Consider the following 14,094-nt stretch of genomic DNA (forward strand, 5'->3'; position numbering starts at 1 on the left):
AGTCAAAAACACACATCTAAGTGTCAGAGCGCATCACGTGATGCATATGAACCAATCACGTTGTCAGAAATTGACATCAGCCAATGAGATTTCGCTTTTAGGGTTAAATGCCCATTTTACTTTCACGATTGGTTGCTGATTAAAAGGAAATGACCATATTTGGACCCGACAGCATTGTACAGCAGAGAGAGAGCTTTTCAGACATGTGCGTGATTAAAGGAAGAACACAGAGATCGCGGAGCAGAGCGTTGATTTAGAACGCCAACTTTTGCTGAATTTCGGAGAAATCTATAGACGCAAATAGACAAAGTGTAGTGAAATAAAGACCTAAATGTGTATTTTGGACTTTTTTTCACCACAAGTCTGAAAGAAGACATGTTATTGAAGACAAATAGCCTAAAATCTCAAAATTGACCAGTGAAAAAAAAACGATGTTTTTGCCTGCCGTGTCTCGCCTTAAGTTTTTGGACCTTTTTTTTTTTTGACATAGCCATATTTCTAACATGCAGTCAAACGTGACACTCAACCAATTTAGCCAGTTTAGGTGTTCTCACTCAAGCGCACCTGGTGCAACTAATGAAGCCCTTGATTAGTTGCATCAGGTGTGCTTGATTCAACACCTGTTTTGCAGATTTGTGCTATTGTGAGGGGTTCTATTCAGGGGGTTGAATAATTTTGAGACTTCAGAAGTAATTAAAAGTTGCATTTTCAGTTTAATTTGGGGAAACTACTTCAACAATTGTGTTGAACTATTTAAATTACTTTTGTTTGATTTTAATGCAAACAGCTGAAAGTCTGTACATTTTGCCAATACACTTGATTTGCAATGGGGGTTGAATAATTTAAATTACAACTGTATATATATATATATATATATACACACACACACACATATACACATATACACACATATATATATATATATATATATTAATATATATATATATATTAATAGGTTTACAGTGGCTCTTTATCAGGGGGTTGGACCCACTAGGGGGCCACAATTTTATTTAAAATGCAAGCAAGTTTTAAAATAGCCTTTAAAGAACCAGGACTCATATGGTCTTGAAAAAACAGGTTATAAGGGAAAACCTTTAAAGTGAATTTCTAAAGCGATTTCCAGATCTGGAAAAGTCATAAAAAATAAAAACATTACATTTATCGGTTACAGATCACAAGTAAAAATTAATTACTTATCCAGTAAATCAATAACAACTGGAAAGCCTTTGGACATTGTTGTGCACAAAGGAGTTTGAGTCAAAAAGCCACACACAATAAACTATACAGTATGACCAGATTCTGATCAGAGTATTTTTTTTTTAATGAAATGATTAATTAATTCATTCAAGGCCAAAAGCATCACACTCTTAGTCACGCAACTAGCCCTTTCATTCCCTTCTGTTTCATGGTCATGGTGCTGTCATCTACCTTCATGTGATGTGCCACTTTGCCCAACAGTCCTACATTCAGTCTAAGGATGATTCAGCGACTGAGGAGATGTTAAGTGACTTGCCTTTTTTTGGGGCAAAATGACTTTCCAGAGCTTGGTCATTAGGTTAAAGTGTTTCCAGAAGGGTGAACATTACCGTTAAAACTTTCAGAGTCATAATAGATTCTTCTAAATGCTCAACATCAAGCAAACGGCTTCATTTCTGATGATCTGGGGAACATGACAAAGCCAAAGACCTAAATAAGTGTGTGCCTTTAAAATCTCAGATCTCAAAGGATATTGTTTTATTCAAGAGACATGATTGAAACATTTAGGCTGAATACTCTGTTTGATCTGAGATAGTATTATGCGCCACAAGCAATTCCGACGTTCCTTTTTAGCTTTGATCACAGCTAATGAATTGTTGAGCAGAGGAGCTCACGATTCAAATGCAACAATGAAATTGCTCATACTAGGAGCCTTTTATTTTTTGCAATACACCAAGAAGCAATCAAGCAAAACTAATAATGCCAATTGTAATGCCCGTCCATCTTGTATTGAAAGGCACGTAGAGAGAGTTCAGATAAAAGCATCTGCCTGATGATAAAGTGATAGAAAAGAAAGTCTCTTTTATATCTTAATTAAGAGGTTGGAAATCTTTGTCAACCTGTGCCTCTAATTAAGACAAAGACAATGAGGTGATTGTAGAAAGAGAAAAGGGGTCAGCCATAAAAGGTTTAATTAAATTAAATATCATTAATACAGCACTTTGTTTGCACAAAGACTATCATACGTTTTTTTCTACATCATAAATTAATTAATTATATCTATCTATACCTTCTGCTGGGGGCTCATGGAAGCATTTTTCAGGTCTCCGAGTCGAAGGATTTACTATTCAATGGTGAATTTCCCAGGTAACCTGTGCATTTGGAGTAAGGTGAGGTTTAGAGATCTTCAAGTATAGCATTGCTCTACTTAAGAGGGGCAGGCATACGTGCATGGAATGTGTTTTTGAGCATTTCGAAAACAAAGTGATGACCTCAATGACAGCGAGGTGTTTAGGCTCTATAGCATCACTGGAGCAGTAAAGTCCAGGGCAGAGATCGCAGCGGAAGGTGATATCAGCCGCTGTGCGCTCTGCTTGAAAAGCTTACACTCCATTACAGTGAAAAATAGCTCAACAAAAAATGAGTATCCTTTCGTCATTTACTCACCCTAATGTTCTAAACTTTTTACATGTAGTCTGCATTTAACTCAAATAGACTTAATATTAATCTAATCTGAAAAGTAAGATGCTTGTATTAATATCTTATCTGGCTGGTCTTTGGCTGCGATTAGTTCTGAGGAATTAAATGGCATAGCCATCTGGAGATGGACTTTGAGAACACCACCTCCGAGCCCTCCTCCCGCGACGACGAAGCACACGAGGAGTTACTCAAGGTGCTCACCCATGTAGTGGCCAGATTACAGCTAGACTGGCCACAGGAGAAAGAGCATGTGCTCAAAAAGAGCAGATTTATTTCCGGTGGCCAGGTGAGGGGCCTCAGCGACGGTCTCTCCCTTTCTTCATGTGTGTTTGTGCCCTCGACGTCTACACATTCGAATATTTGTTCTTCAGGCAAAATGACCCGTCACATATGTCTATAGCCTCTGACATGTGCATTCCAATGAAACCATCAGAGGTTATTTAAGCCGAATGCTTGGCGTGTTTGCCACAAGTGTTCACAACTGGTCAAACAAAAATGTTTTTCGCGCAGCATCTCGTTACTGCTTTTTTTCAGGCTTTTACAGTCAAGTAACCCGAGACATTTTCTATTTTAAAATGTAATTTATTCCTGTGATGCAAAGCTGACTTTTCAGCATCATTACTCCAGTCTTCAGTGTCACACGATCCTTTAGAAATCATTTTAGTATAATGATTTGCTGCTCAAGAAACATTTCACATTATTATCAATGTTGAAAACAGTTGCTTAATGTTTTTGTGGAAACCTTGATAATTTTTTGCAGGATTTTTTGATGAAAAGGAAGTTCAAAAGAACAGCATTTATTTCATTTTTTTAATCAATTTACAGTTTACTGTCAATTTGTTCAATTGAATGCATCCTTGCTGAATAAAGATATATATATATTTTTTTATTTTAATTTTTTTATCGTACTGACACCAAACATTGGAATGCCTTTGATCAGATATATATTGGACTACATTTATAATACTTTAATTGTGTCATTAAATTATATATCTGAATCTTGAAAACTCCTGTACCCATTCTGTTACTGAATGGAAAACAAATGCATTGTTCAAAATTTCTCCTTTTGTATTTTCACAGAACAATGAATACAGGTTTGGAACAAGTAAAGGATGACAGAATTTTAATTTTGGGGTTAATATCCCTTCAAGACCCACTGCTTTGTCCAGTGCAAACATTACATTATTATCCTGCCAGGCCTTGGCTACACTAAGAACAAAGTGACTTTGAGAATATTCTACCTAATTCAACTGACAGACATGATCTGGTGTAGTGGCACTGATGGCCTCTCAAGTCAGGATTTAAAAGAATTATGTGAACTGACAAAACTGAAATTAAACTATCTTAAATGTAGATTAACGTCACATTAAAATGGCATTTATGCATGAAAAACACCTTAATAAATGTGCCATGATCTTCAAAACTGACACCAGCTCATGGGATTCTTTTGGAATCTGTAGTGGTTTAATGTTTTAGTTATGATTGCAGACCACACATGTTGTAATGTGAGCATGCACTCGATGTCAAAAAATAAAACCATTTTAAATCACACAGAGAAGCCATTTATTACCTCCAGCAAGCTACTGTCTAAATTCCCAAGCATAGATTAAAATACCTTTTCATTTTTATCTCTGTGGGCCTGATTATACACAAAATGTACATTTATTAAAACTATTAATCATAATAAATTATAATCAGTCACAATCGATGATCTCTAATATGCCTTCTACTATCTAGTGATTTTGCAAGCCCTGCTAATTTGCTAGTAATAATTCAATTGTATCATTTTGAATAAGGGTAAGGGGTTAACAGCATAAATCTACATATGCATATACTGATAAATAATTACCCAATAAAGTCAGTCAGTCAGTCAGTCACTGGCATGAGTCACTGGCACATTGACCACGCACCAATGAATAAACAAATAAAATCATAGATGAGACATACGCCATGTCTGAAACCATCAAAGGACTGTACTATGCATTCAACCTGAAATCTGCACAAACTAGACAAACAATCAAAACCTTAACCATTGGATTTGAGATCAAATTAATCAAACCTTTGGTGGAGGCTGCATCTTATAGTAAATGGAGGCCAGTCATAAAGTGATTTAATTCTATTAATAATTTTACACAGGAAAAAAGGCAAGTAAACCACAAAAACCCCACATCTAATGCTCAGGATGAATTGACATCAGCTGGTATTACTAAAGCCAAACAGCATTTAGGCTGAATTTAGGGCATGGCAAGGCAGTGCTAAAGCCGTTATGCATCTTCATATTCATTCCTCCTTGTAATGTACTACTCTCTTCAGTCCAGTGAGAGAGGATGAATTCATTACAGCTCTGGTATCGATCTGACAGGCCTTAGCAGAGTCAACTGGAAGAGCATTCTCTCCAAATGCCCATAAACACATATTTTACCTCAAAGCTCATCCAGGGAGTTCTTAGAAGAATAATGGATGGGCAAGCAGACAGACAGAGGTACAGTATGCAAGGATGTGTATGGATAGACAGACCCATGGATGGATAATAAAACGGATGGATGGATAGCATAATGCATGGAAGAATGGATAAACAAAGAGAGAGATATACATACTGTATAGACAAATTGATGGATGTGCAAGGATAGACAGGATATATATATATTATATATATATATATATATATATATATATATATATAAAGATGCATAGATGGATGGATAGATGAATGGATGGATGGATGCACATAAATAGATAGACAACCCATGGATGGATGGATGGACAGACGGTCAGGCAGATGGACGAACAGATGAATGGACCAAAAAATGGATGGATGGATGCAAATGCTCAAATAGAAAGACAACCGATGGATGGATGGATGGATGGATAGATGGATGCAAACGCTCAAATAGACAGACAACCGATGGATAGATGGATGGATGCAAACGCTCGGATGGATGGATGGATGGATGGATGGATGGATGGATGGATGGACGGATGGGTGGATGGACGGACAGATGGGTGGATGGACGGACAGATGGATGGATGGACAGATGGGTGGATGGACAGATGGGTGGATGGACAGACAGATGGATGGATCGCTAAATTCGAGGCTTCTGGTCGTACCTAGGATATCTAAGTCCACTAAAGGAGGGAGGGCGTTTTCACATCTAGCTCCTAAACTCTGGAATAGCCTTCCTGATACTGTCCGAGGCTCAGACTCGCTCTCCCAGTTTAAAACTAGATTAAAGACGCATCTCTTTAGCCAAGCATTCACATGATGCATCTCATACCTTTTATACTACAGTTAAATCAGATCAAATGCATTCATATTAAGAACAGCAGCTACGCTAATTATTTCCCATCTGCCTTTTTTGTTGTTATCTCGGGACGCCTGTCCCGAGATAACTCAAATAGAGTTCGTCAGCTCCAGTTATGTATCCAGCCTCTCATGGAGACTTCAGATGCCCCAACGCCTGTGATGAGACGACTCGACGCCTGTGAAGAGACGACCCAACGCCGGCGATATGTTATGCCCTAAATTTCATGATTAACTAACTGTATTTTTGTATGTATATTTTTGAAATGCATTTTCTGTAAAGCTGCTTTGAAACAATGTGTATTGTGAAAAGCGATATACAAATAAACTTGAATTGAATTGAATTGAATTGAATGGACAGATGGCAGACTGTCAGGCAGATGGATGAACAGATGAACGGACAAAAAAATGGATGGATGGATGCAAACTCTCAAATAGACAGAGAACCCATGGATGGATGGATGGATGAACGGACGGACGGATGGATGGACGGACGGACAGCCATTTAGACAAACGGATAAGATGGGCGGACATATGAATGGGTGGATGGACAGGCAGACGACAGTCAGGCAGAAGGACGGTCAGTGGATGGATAGATGGACAAGATAACAGGATAAAGTTCATATAAATGTAATCATCCCTTACACCATCGCACTCATGAAATTACCAGCCATCAACGGTCAAACATCTGAGACTTCAATCTGTATTAACTGTGAAGAGACACTAACACTAGTCAATGTCATCAGACAACCAAGACATGAACAGAGATGAAACTCAACCATTAAAGGCCTTCCAGGAACAACTGCATTTAGAAAGTGGATCCACTCAGCATTTAGACCAGCACAAGAAAAAATGTGATTAGAATGATGCATATGCAGTTTAATCCTGCCACTGGGTCGATGCTTCTGAATGGGTAAGATTGGTGAAACGCTGGTCTAGCAGGAACGCTTTTCTCTTAAAGTGGGAAAGAACAGCACTGCAGATGAAAACCGCTTACATCCTCATTCCTACACACAAACACATGATTGATTCACACAACAAAACATGCAAGCGGTAGATAAAACAATACAACAATGTACAGAGAGTGAACAAAGAGAGTATGCCACAACCTTCACAGCTGAAATCATCAACGGCATTCATCCAAGCAAAGGCAATGATACATCAGACTCATAATCATACATTTTCCTTCAGTGAGGGAGGAACAGTAAACACATTTGTGGACTCCACGCATGCTGGCAGATGGAGAAGGTGGGTGAGCTGGGTCTGAGTGGATGATGGCCTACAGACTCAGCACAGAACAGGAAACTGAGGCTGCCCGATGATTAGTCACTGGTACATCACTATGTGTCATGATACAACATCATTACAGGATAACCAGAGACAATCAGATGTACAGTTCTGTTCGTGACTGTATCCGAAACCAAAATGATGCTTAAAGGGATAGTTCACCCAAAAATGAAAATTCTCTCATCATTTACTCATCATTTCGTTCATATGCGGAACAGAAAATAAGATATTTGGAAGAATGTTGGTAACCAAACCATTTTAGTGACTTCCACTGTATGACATTCAGACATTTCTCAAAATATCTTCTTGTAAGTTCCACAAAAGCAAGTAAGGTTTTGAATGGCATGATAGTGAGTAAATGATGACAGAATTCTAATTTTGGATTTTATTTTCAGCTAATTTTTTATCTACTTTTGGAATAATGATTTAGCTCATTTGAATATGTATTAGATCATTAGACGTGACTGCATGGTACCCCGGAAAGAGTGAAAACAGATTGAAACAGACTGAAACCAGATTTCTTAAAAGGTGTCTTCATACAAACACTGCCAGTTAATGCACTGACTGTCTGAGCATAAACCCAGCAAGACAGCTGCCTTCGGTTTTGGACGCAGCCCAGTTGTCTGAAACCAAATGGAATTAAATTGGCTACATATGTGACCTTGCCATGAAATCCAAAGGATTGCGGGTAGATATGTCCGTATTCTGTCTATTTAGCTTACCGTATGTTGGTTCCCATTATAATTATTGGATTCTCATTCTGAAATCATATTGGCGTACAACTAGATGATGAAACAGTCAATAACAATTGCTAAGAGGCTAGTTTATGGCATCTACGGTATAAAAAAGGAAGTGTGATAAATTATGAAGGATTGATGCAACACTTGGCACTTCCAGATGGTCCATGAAATGAGAAAATATGGTAAACAAGAAAACACAGATTTGGGGAAAGAGAGAGGGAAAAGTACAATGGTTAGTAAGATATAGATTTTTGACCCACCATTGTAGCTACACTCATAAAACTCCAGAACCAAAGCACTTGCATTTTGTAATACAACACAGGAATGGAGAGAGGATGGGGATGAGGGGATGAAAAGAAGTAATTTACAGAAAGCGTGTAAACAAACAGAATGACTGAGGGTGAAAACTCATTTCACATCTCTATGCCCAAAGAGCTGTCGATTGTGATCAAAGCCTGCTGGGTGAAATGATTGTGCATTGGGGGTCTCAGCTGTATACAGTGGATGTTAAATGTGGTTAGCCTTCTCTCAAAAGAATAGTTTGCCCAAAAATGTATTCACCCTCATGCCAAAAGAAGATATTTTAAAGAATGTTTTCAACTGTTTTTGTCCGTACAATGAAAGTCAATGAGGTCCAAAACAACATTGGACCCCATTGACTTATATTACATGGACCAACAAAAATAAACTGAGACATTATTCTTCTTTTGTGATCAGCAGAATAAACAGTCACACATGTTTGGACAGAATTTTCATTTTTCGGTGTCAAATGATGACTGTTTCCAATCAGGTTTCCCAGTCAAACAGGAAGTTCTGCCATAAAAGAACCATTGCATTGCCATGGCATTTGCTGGGCCAGTGTAAGAAAAGAAAAGAAAAGATCCCTTTCGATGGCCACTTTGCATACTGAATTGTCCACTTCTATAAATAAACACTTCAGTCACTGTGCTGAAGGTCATGACCCAGTGATCTACTGTCAGGACGCAGAGGTTTTTCCTTATGGGTCTCAAAATAACATCCATGATCGTGCTGTGTACTATTGGTGCACTGCATTGCCAAAACCACAGATTACAATTCCTTATTTAGTATAAAATAATATAGTTCTATCCTGTTTGACCTGTCAGCTTACCTGATAATGACATACATGACCAGGCAGTTTCCAACCAGCCCCACCACGCAGACGAACATGTAGACCACTGCTATAGTGATCTTGACGCCCCTTGGGAAGAAGCTGTCAGTCCCGTTGAAGGAGCTGAAGTTGTTCTGGAACAGGGACTCGTTGTACAGATGGAAGTGTCTGGGGTCAGCAAAGCCGGTGGAATCAATTGAGTACTCCATGAGTGCAGCTATTGCGCGAACACACACACACACACACACACCAAAAACAACAACACAAAAATGCTGAGTCAAAGTCTTTACTGTCTATCTCACATTAAAACAGCATACAAAGAGATTGTTATTCTAATGGTATTGGTTAATCTTACATAAACAGGTTAAGGATGTGATGCTTATTTTTTGTCTGGACCAACTTAGTTGTTAAGAAAATCTGTAGTGGCGTGAATACACATGAACATGTTTTCAGTTTGTGAATTAAAAATTAATTTTCATATTTTTATGGTAAAAAATAAATAAATCTTTATTTATTTATCAAAACACTTGCTTCTTAATCTAGCTGTGCAATAAGCCTAGCATTGTACGAATTGTTGGCTCTTTAAAGAATTCCCTTTGTTCCTCTTTTGTAACTCGCTTTTTGATTAAACGTGTCTCTTAAATGTATGTAAATGTAAACAAAAATATGCAGTAAAGCAATATAGTTTTCAAATATTATTATTTGAAAAACTTTGTCCGCCAAATCAGTCAGTGGGTGCAACCAATATGCAGGCAGCCATTTTGTTGTCATGTGACATGACAACAAACCACCATCAAATTGAGTATCCCTGAGTAAAACTTATTGACATTTATGACTTAGAAATATACTTGTAAAACATTTATTTTACCTTGCAAAAATGTTTGGAAAAATATGTTTACTTGAAGAAAACGTGAACACATATAACATTAAGAACTTGAAACGTGTTATACATTTATTTTTATTTTTGTAAGATTTCCCTTTTAGATCTCAGACAGAATGATTCGTCATTGACCCGAATGGATTTAGCTACAGTTGATGAGGTAGGGGTGATATGCGAGGCGCATAGTGAACATCTACTGTACTGTCAACAGTTTGCGCATGAAATACATTACACAGTTTGCCTACACAGAAAACAACCCATCCATGCGAAATTCCTGGTAACATCCACACCGGACCAGACAAAGTATAGCCTACAATAATTTCTATCACATCGCTTCAGGAGGATTCAAATAGAGCAGCACATACCGCTGTTTGGAGAAATCCCGTGTGATCGCTATGCGTCCGACTCCTGTAAGCAAGCGACGAATTCTTGTTTCTGCTATTCTTTGTGTTTTAAGCAGTCTCAGAGCTGTTACCAACAGCCAAAGATATTCACATCCCTGTGCATCTCAGGAAAAAGAGAAACATTTTTTTCTCTCTGAACGAGCGCAGTGGGAGGGGGAGGTGCGCTAAAGCACTTGCTTGTTGTTGCGAATCTTCAGCAGCGACTTACATCTCCACTAGGTATCTTTCAGTCTCTCTCTCTCCTTCTCTCTCTCTCTCCTGGCACGCGCTAACCCAAACGCTGATTACGCAGGGCTGGCGCGCGCATGCAGGTGTCAGTAGCACGCGCGCGCTCGTCTGAACAGGTGTCTTTGGTGGAGAGGCGGTGTAACTGTATGTTTTTAGAAGTCAAATTTACTTTACATATTACTAACATATATTATGTTTAACGAGCCAATACATACGGTAAACTACAGTTAACGTTTTTTTACAACTCAAACCATTATATATATAGGCTATATATATATATATATATATATATATATATATATATATATATATATATATATATATATAAATATACACACACACACACATATATACATATACAGCTTGTTCCAAAGGGAGCAGTTTTCATTTCCATCTAGCTTTAAATTGAAGTAGGCCTACTAAAACTAAAATTGAAAACTTAATAAAAATGTAAAATTAAAATCTAATTCAAAATACAAAATATAAAATATAAACAACTATAATAGTATATCAATGATCAATTTGTATTGTTTAGGTCATGTTTACTGGCCTGATTTTGTGCAATGTGTTTTACCCTTGTCTTTAAACAAAATCACATTTTAATAGCACATTTTTTTTACCACAAATGTACCTTAAACAGTGCAGGAAAAAGATAAAGGCAAAAAGATAAATAAAACGATGTAAAGCTAATAAAATGTGATCAGTATATATACTTTCGCTTGAATGTGTATTTAAATACATTTGACCTAATAATCTTGTTGACAAATAACATCAATGTATATGTTATAATCAACCATCCTTGTTTCACTTCTCATGACACTGCATGTGCCTCTCTGGCCTCAAGCTCTTATATTCAAGCATAATTTGTGATAATTGCAGCAGATTGCAAAGTGCAACAGTTTTAATGGGTAAGTCATTAATGCCCTTTGAATTATTTGCAGGATGCGGCTGATTTTGCATGCACATTTCTTTCCTCAGCCATGTGACAGAGAACTGAGAAGCGCACAAATGCTTTCTCAGCTGAATGTCAGTGATGTATGTTGTATGTGCTGCCCTTAAATGTTTCAGCTCTGAGAACTTTAATGAGAGTTTGAATGGGAGTGTTGTCTACAGGGGGAGCTCATGCTCAGCTCAGGTATCAACGCACCATAAATCACAGCCTCGTTACTTTGACAACATGACATTCATCAGTCACAAGCATTGGTTGATTCTCGTTGCTGTTTTTTATGGCTAAAGGAAACTTGCTTTGGAGGCTCAGAGTACTTGGTGCATTAATGTGAACTCATTAACATTTTGCTCCATGAATTTTTTGCTCTCCTAAGCAGTTTCTTGCACCGTGGACCTAGTTGAGTTAACGGAATATGCAAAGCGTTATATATTAATAGAAAAGCAATGTCTGAGAGAGCAACCTGCTCAGTGAAATGTTACAATTTGACATGCTTTATTCCTGCACTGCTGGAAACCTGTTTACGGCATAGCCGTCAGAATGGTCGCTGTCCACGGTGCTGAAACACGCAAGTAAAACAGACAAGCTCTCAGCTTTTAGCAGAAAACATGGAGTATAAAGCCATAGGGCAAGTTGTCACATAGAGCTCAGTAGGTTTTGAGACAAACGATTAATCTACCAGTGGATTTGTATGTTGGTTTCACACATTCATACACACATAAAGTGTCTTATAATATAATATATATTTTTAAATTCAGTCCTTTAACTTCCAATATGATCACTTTTTTTGCTGTATCTGTTGTGTAAACAAGTGAAAAACACAAGTAAAACCACCCTATCATAGAATCAGATACGATTCAGATAGCTTTTGAAGTATGTTCACTAGCTTTTTGTCTCCAAGACTTTAAGGTCTTACTTTCAAAAATAAACTAAACTAAAGTGAAGGGGTGACCACTAGCCCCGGCCTACCATTTTAGCTTGTAAAAACAATTTAAACTGCATTCTTATTGCACTGCTACACACATCATTTGAATCTCAGCTGATTAAACCTGTTAGATGTGAAATATCCTGCTGTGCTTTTATAAGCCAGGAAATTAGCAGCATGTTCTGCTTGGATTCATTTGATCAGCCGTATCATCTTATATGTAGTAAATCTGTTTGCATTATAAATGTCAGTCTGTGAATAATAAAGTGGAAATGTTGCACCATACAAAATGCTACTGAAATCCTTCCTTCATGGTGTTGTAAAACCTGCCAGGATTAGACTAATGCTGATGTCATTTGCTATTATATATCTATTTTCCCCTCTCTTGTGCATACAATATTTGAATTATGTCCACTAAATGTGATAAGGGTTCACTTAATAGGTTTGAGATAAGGTATGTGTACTTTTATTTATAACATCCCAATCAATGAATTGTAACGTGTCTAGGCTGTATAAAAGGATATGAAGAAATGCAAAGTCGTTAATAGAAAACTCGGGAGTAACATAACGTAGGCCTACACGTTAGCATAAACAATAACCGACAAGGGATTGAACAGAACAGGGAGTATAAATACAACAGAAGACTAAACAGGAACAGCTGACAAGACTTAATTGGAAACCATAGAGACTAACGAGACAGGTGCAGACAAGACAGAACATAATTGTGACAATTATACAGCAGCCATACAGCTTTTATTTTTTATTTTATTTTGTACATATGTATATACTGCTGTTCAAAAGAAGTATCGTATGCTCCCAATGCTGCATTTATTTGTTACAAAGTACAGTAAAATGTAACATTGTGAAATTCTGTTACAATTTAAATGAACCGTTTTCTATTTTGTCTTAAAATGGAATTTATTCTGGTGATGGAAAAGTTGAATTTTCAAAATAAAGAGTTATTAAGCAGTCTAAATATCTATTTACTGGTAGTTGACATTTAGTTGGAAAGTTACTTATAGTAGAATGTCTATAAGTAATGGACTATCGAAATAAAGTGTTACCTATATACAGTTAAAAAATTTAAAATAACCGTGTTCATTGTAAATTTCACTGTATAAAGACTTTTGTAAACTTCTTGACAGGTTCACCCCATGAATAGAACAACTTTTGACATTGGGTTTTGGGAGGAACCTGAAATCTCAGATTGAGAAGAACGAATTACGGGCTGTACGGGGTGAAGAGAAGGTGATGGAGCATTGAGGAGCTGGAATGAGAGGTAAAGAGAGGGAACCTGTGGGGGGAGGATGACTGATAGCAATAATGGCTGCCAGTGACATGGTGAGAACAGAAAGCAACCAATAATGGATGAGAAGAAACAGGATAGGTTAAGTGCTATAACATAGTGCTAAAACAAGGCGCAAAGACACTGAAAGATGGAAGGAGGAAAACAACGAGGGACTGCTGAGAGATTGATGGTGCATGGGTGTGATGCCTCATTCAAACGACTCAAAGCTTTTGAAATCGTGAAAGAGCGTTTCTCAGAGATGTGTCGCAGCATTCTCGGGTTTATGAAAA

The 14,094-nt window shown here is 37.5% G+C and overlaps 1 protein-coding gene across 1 annotated transcript in view; it reads right to left on the bottom strand.

Moving 5' to 3' along the window:
• Positions 1-10,806, bottom strand: part of oprl1 (opiate receptor-like 1) — a 33,027-nt gene extending 22,221 nt beyond the window's left edge. Inside the window, exons 1-2 of the mRNA XM_079587962.1 lie at positions 10,379-10,806; positions 9,134-9,350 (exon numbers count right to left, since the gene is read on the bottom strand). Coding sequence (XP_079444088.1) covers positions 9,134-9,342 — 209 coding nt within the window. The 5' untranslated portion in view covers positions 9,343-9,350; positions 10,379-10,806. The remainder of the gene's footprint in view (positions 1-9,133; positions 9,351-10,378) is intronic.
• Between the last annotated feature and the right edge of the window lie 3,288 nt (positions 10,807-14,094).

This window comes from Phoxinus phoxinus (genome assembly GCF_949152265.1).
Source record: "Phoxinus phoxinus genome assembly, chromosome: 18".
Classification (NCBI taxonomy): domain Eukaryota; kingdom Metazoa; phylum Chordata; class Actinopteri; order Cypriniformes; family Leuciscidae; genus Phoxinus; species Phoxinus phoxinus.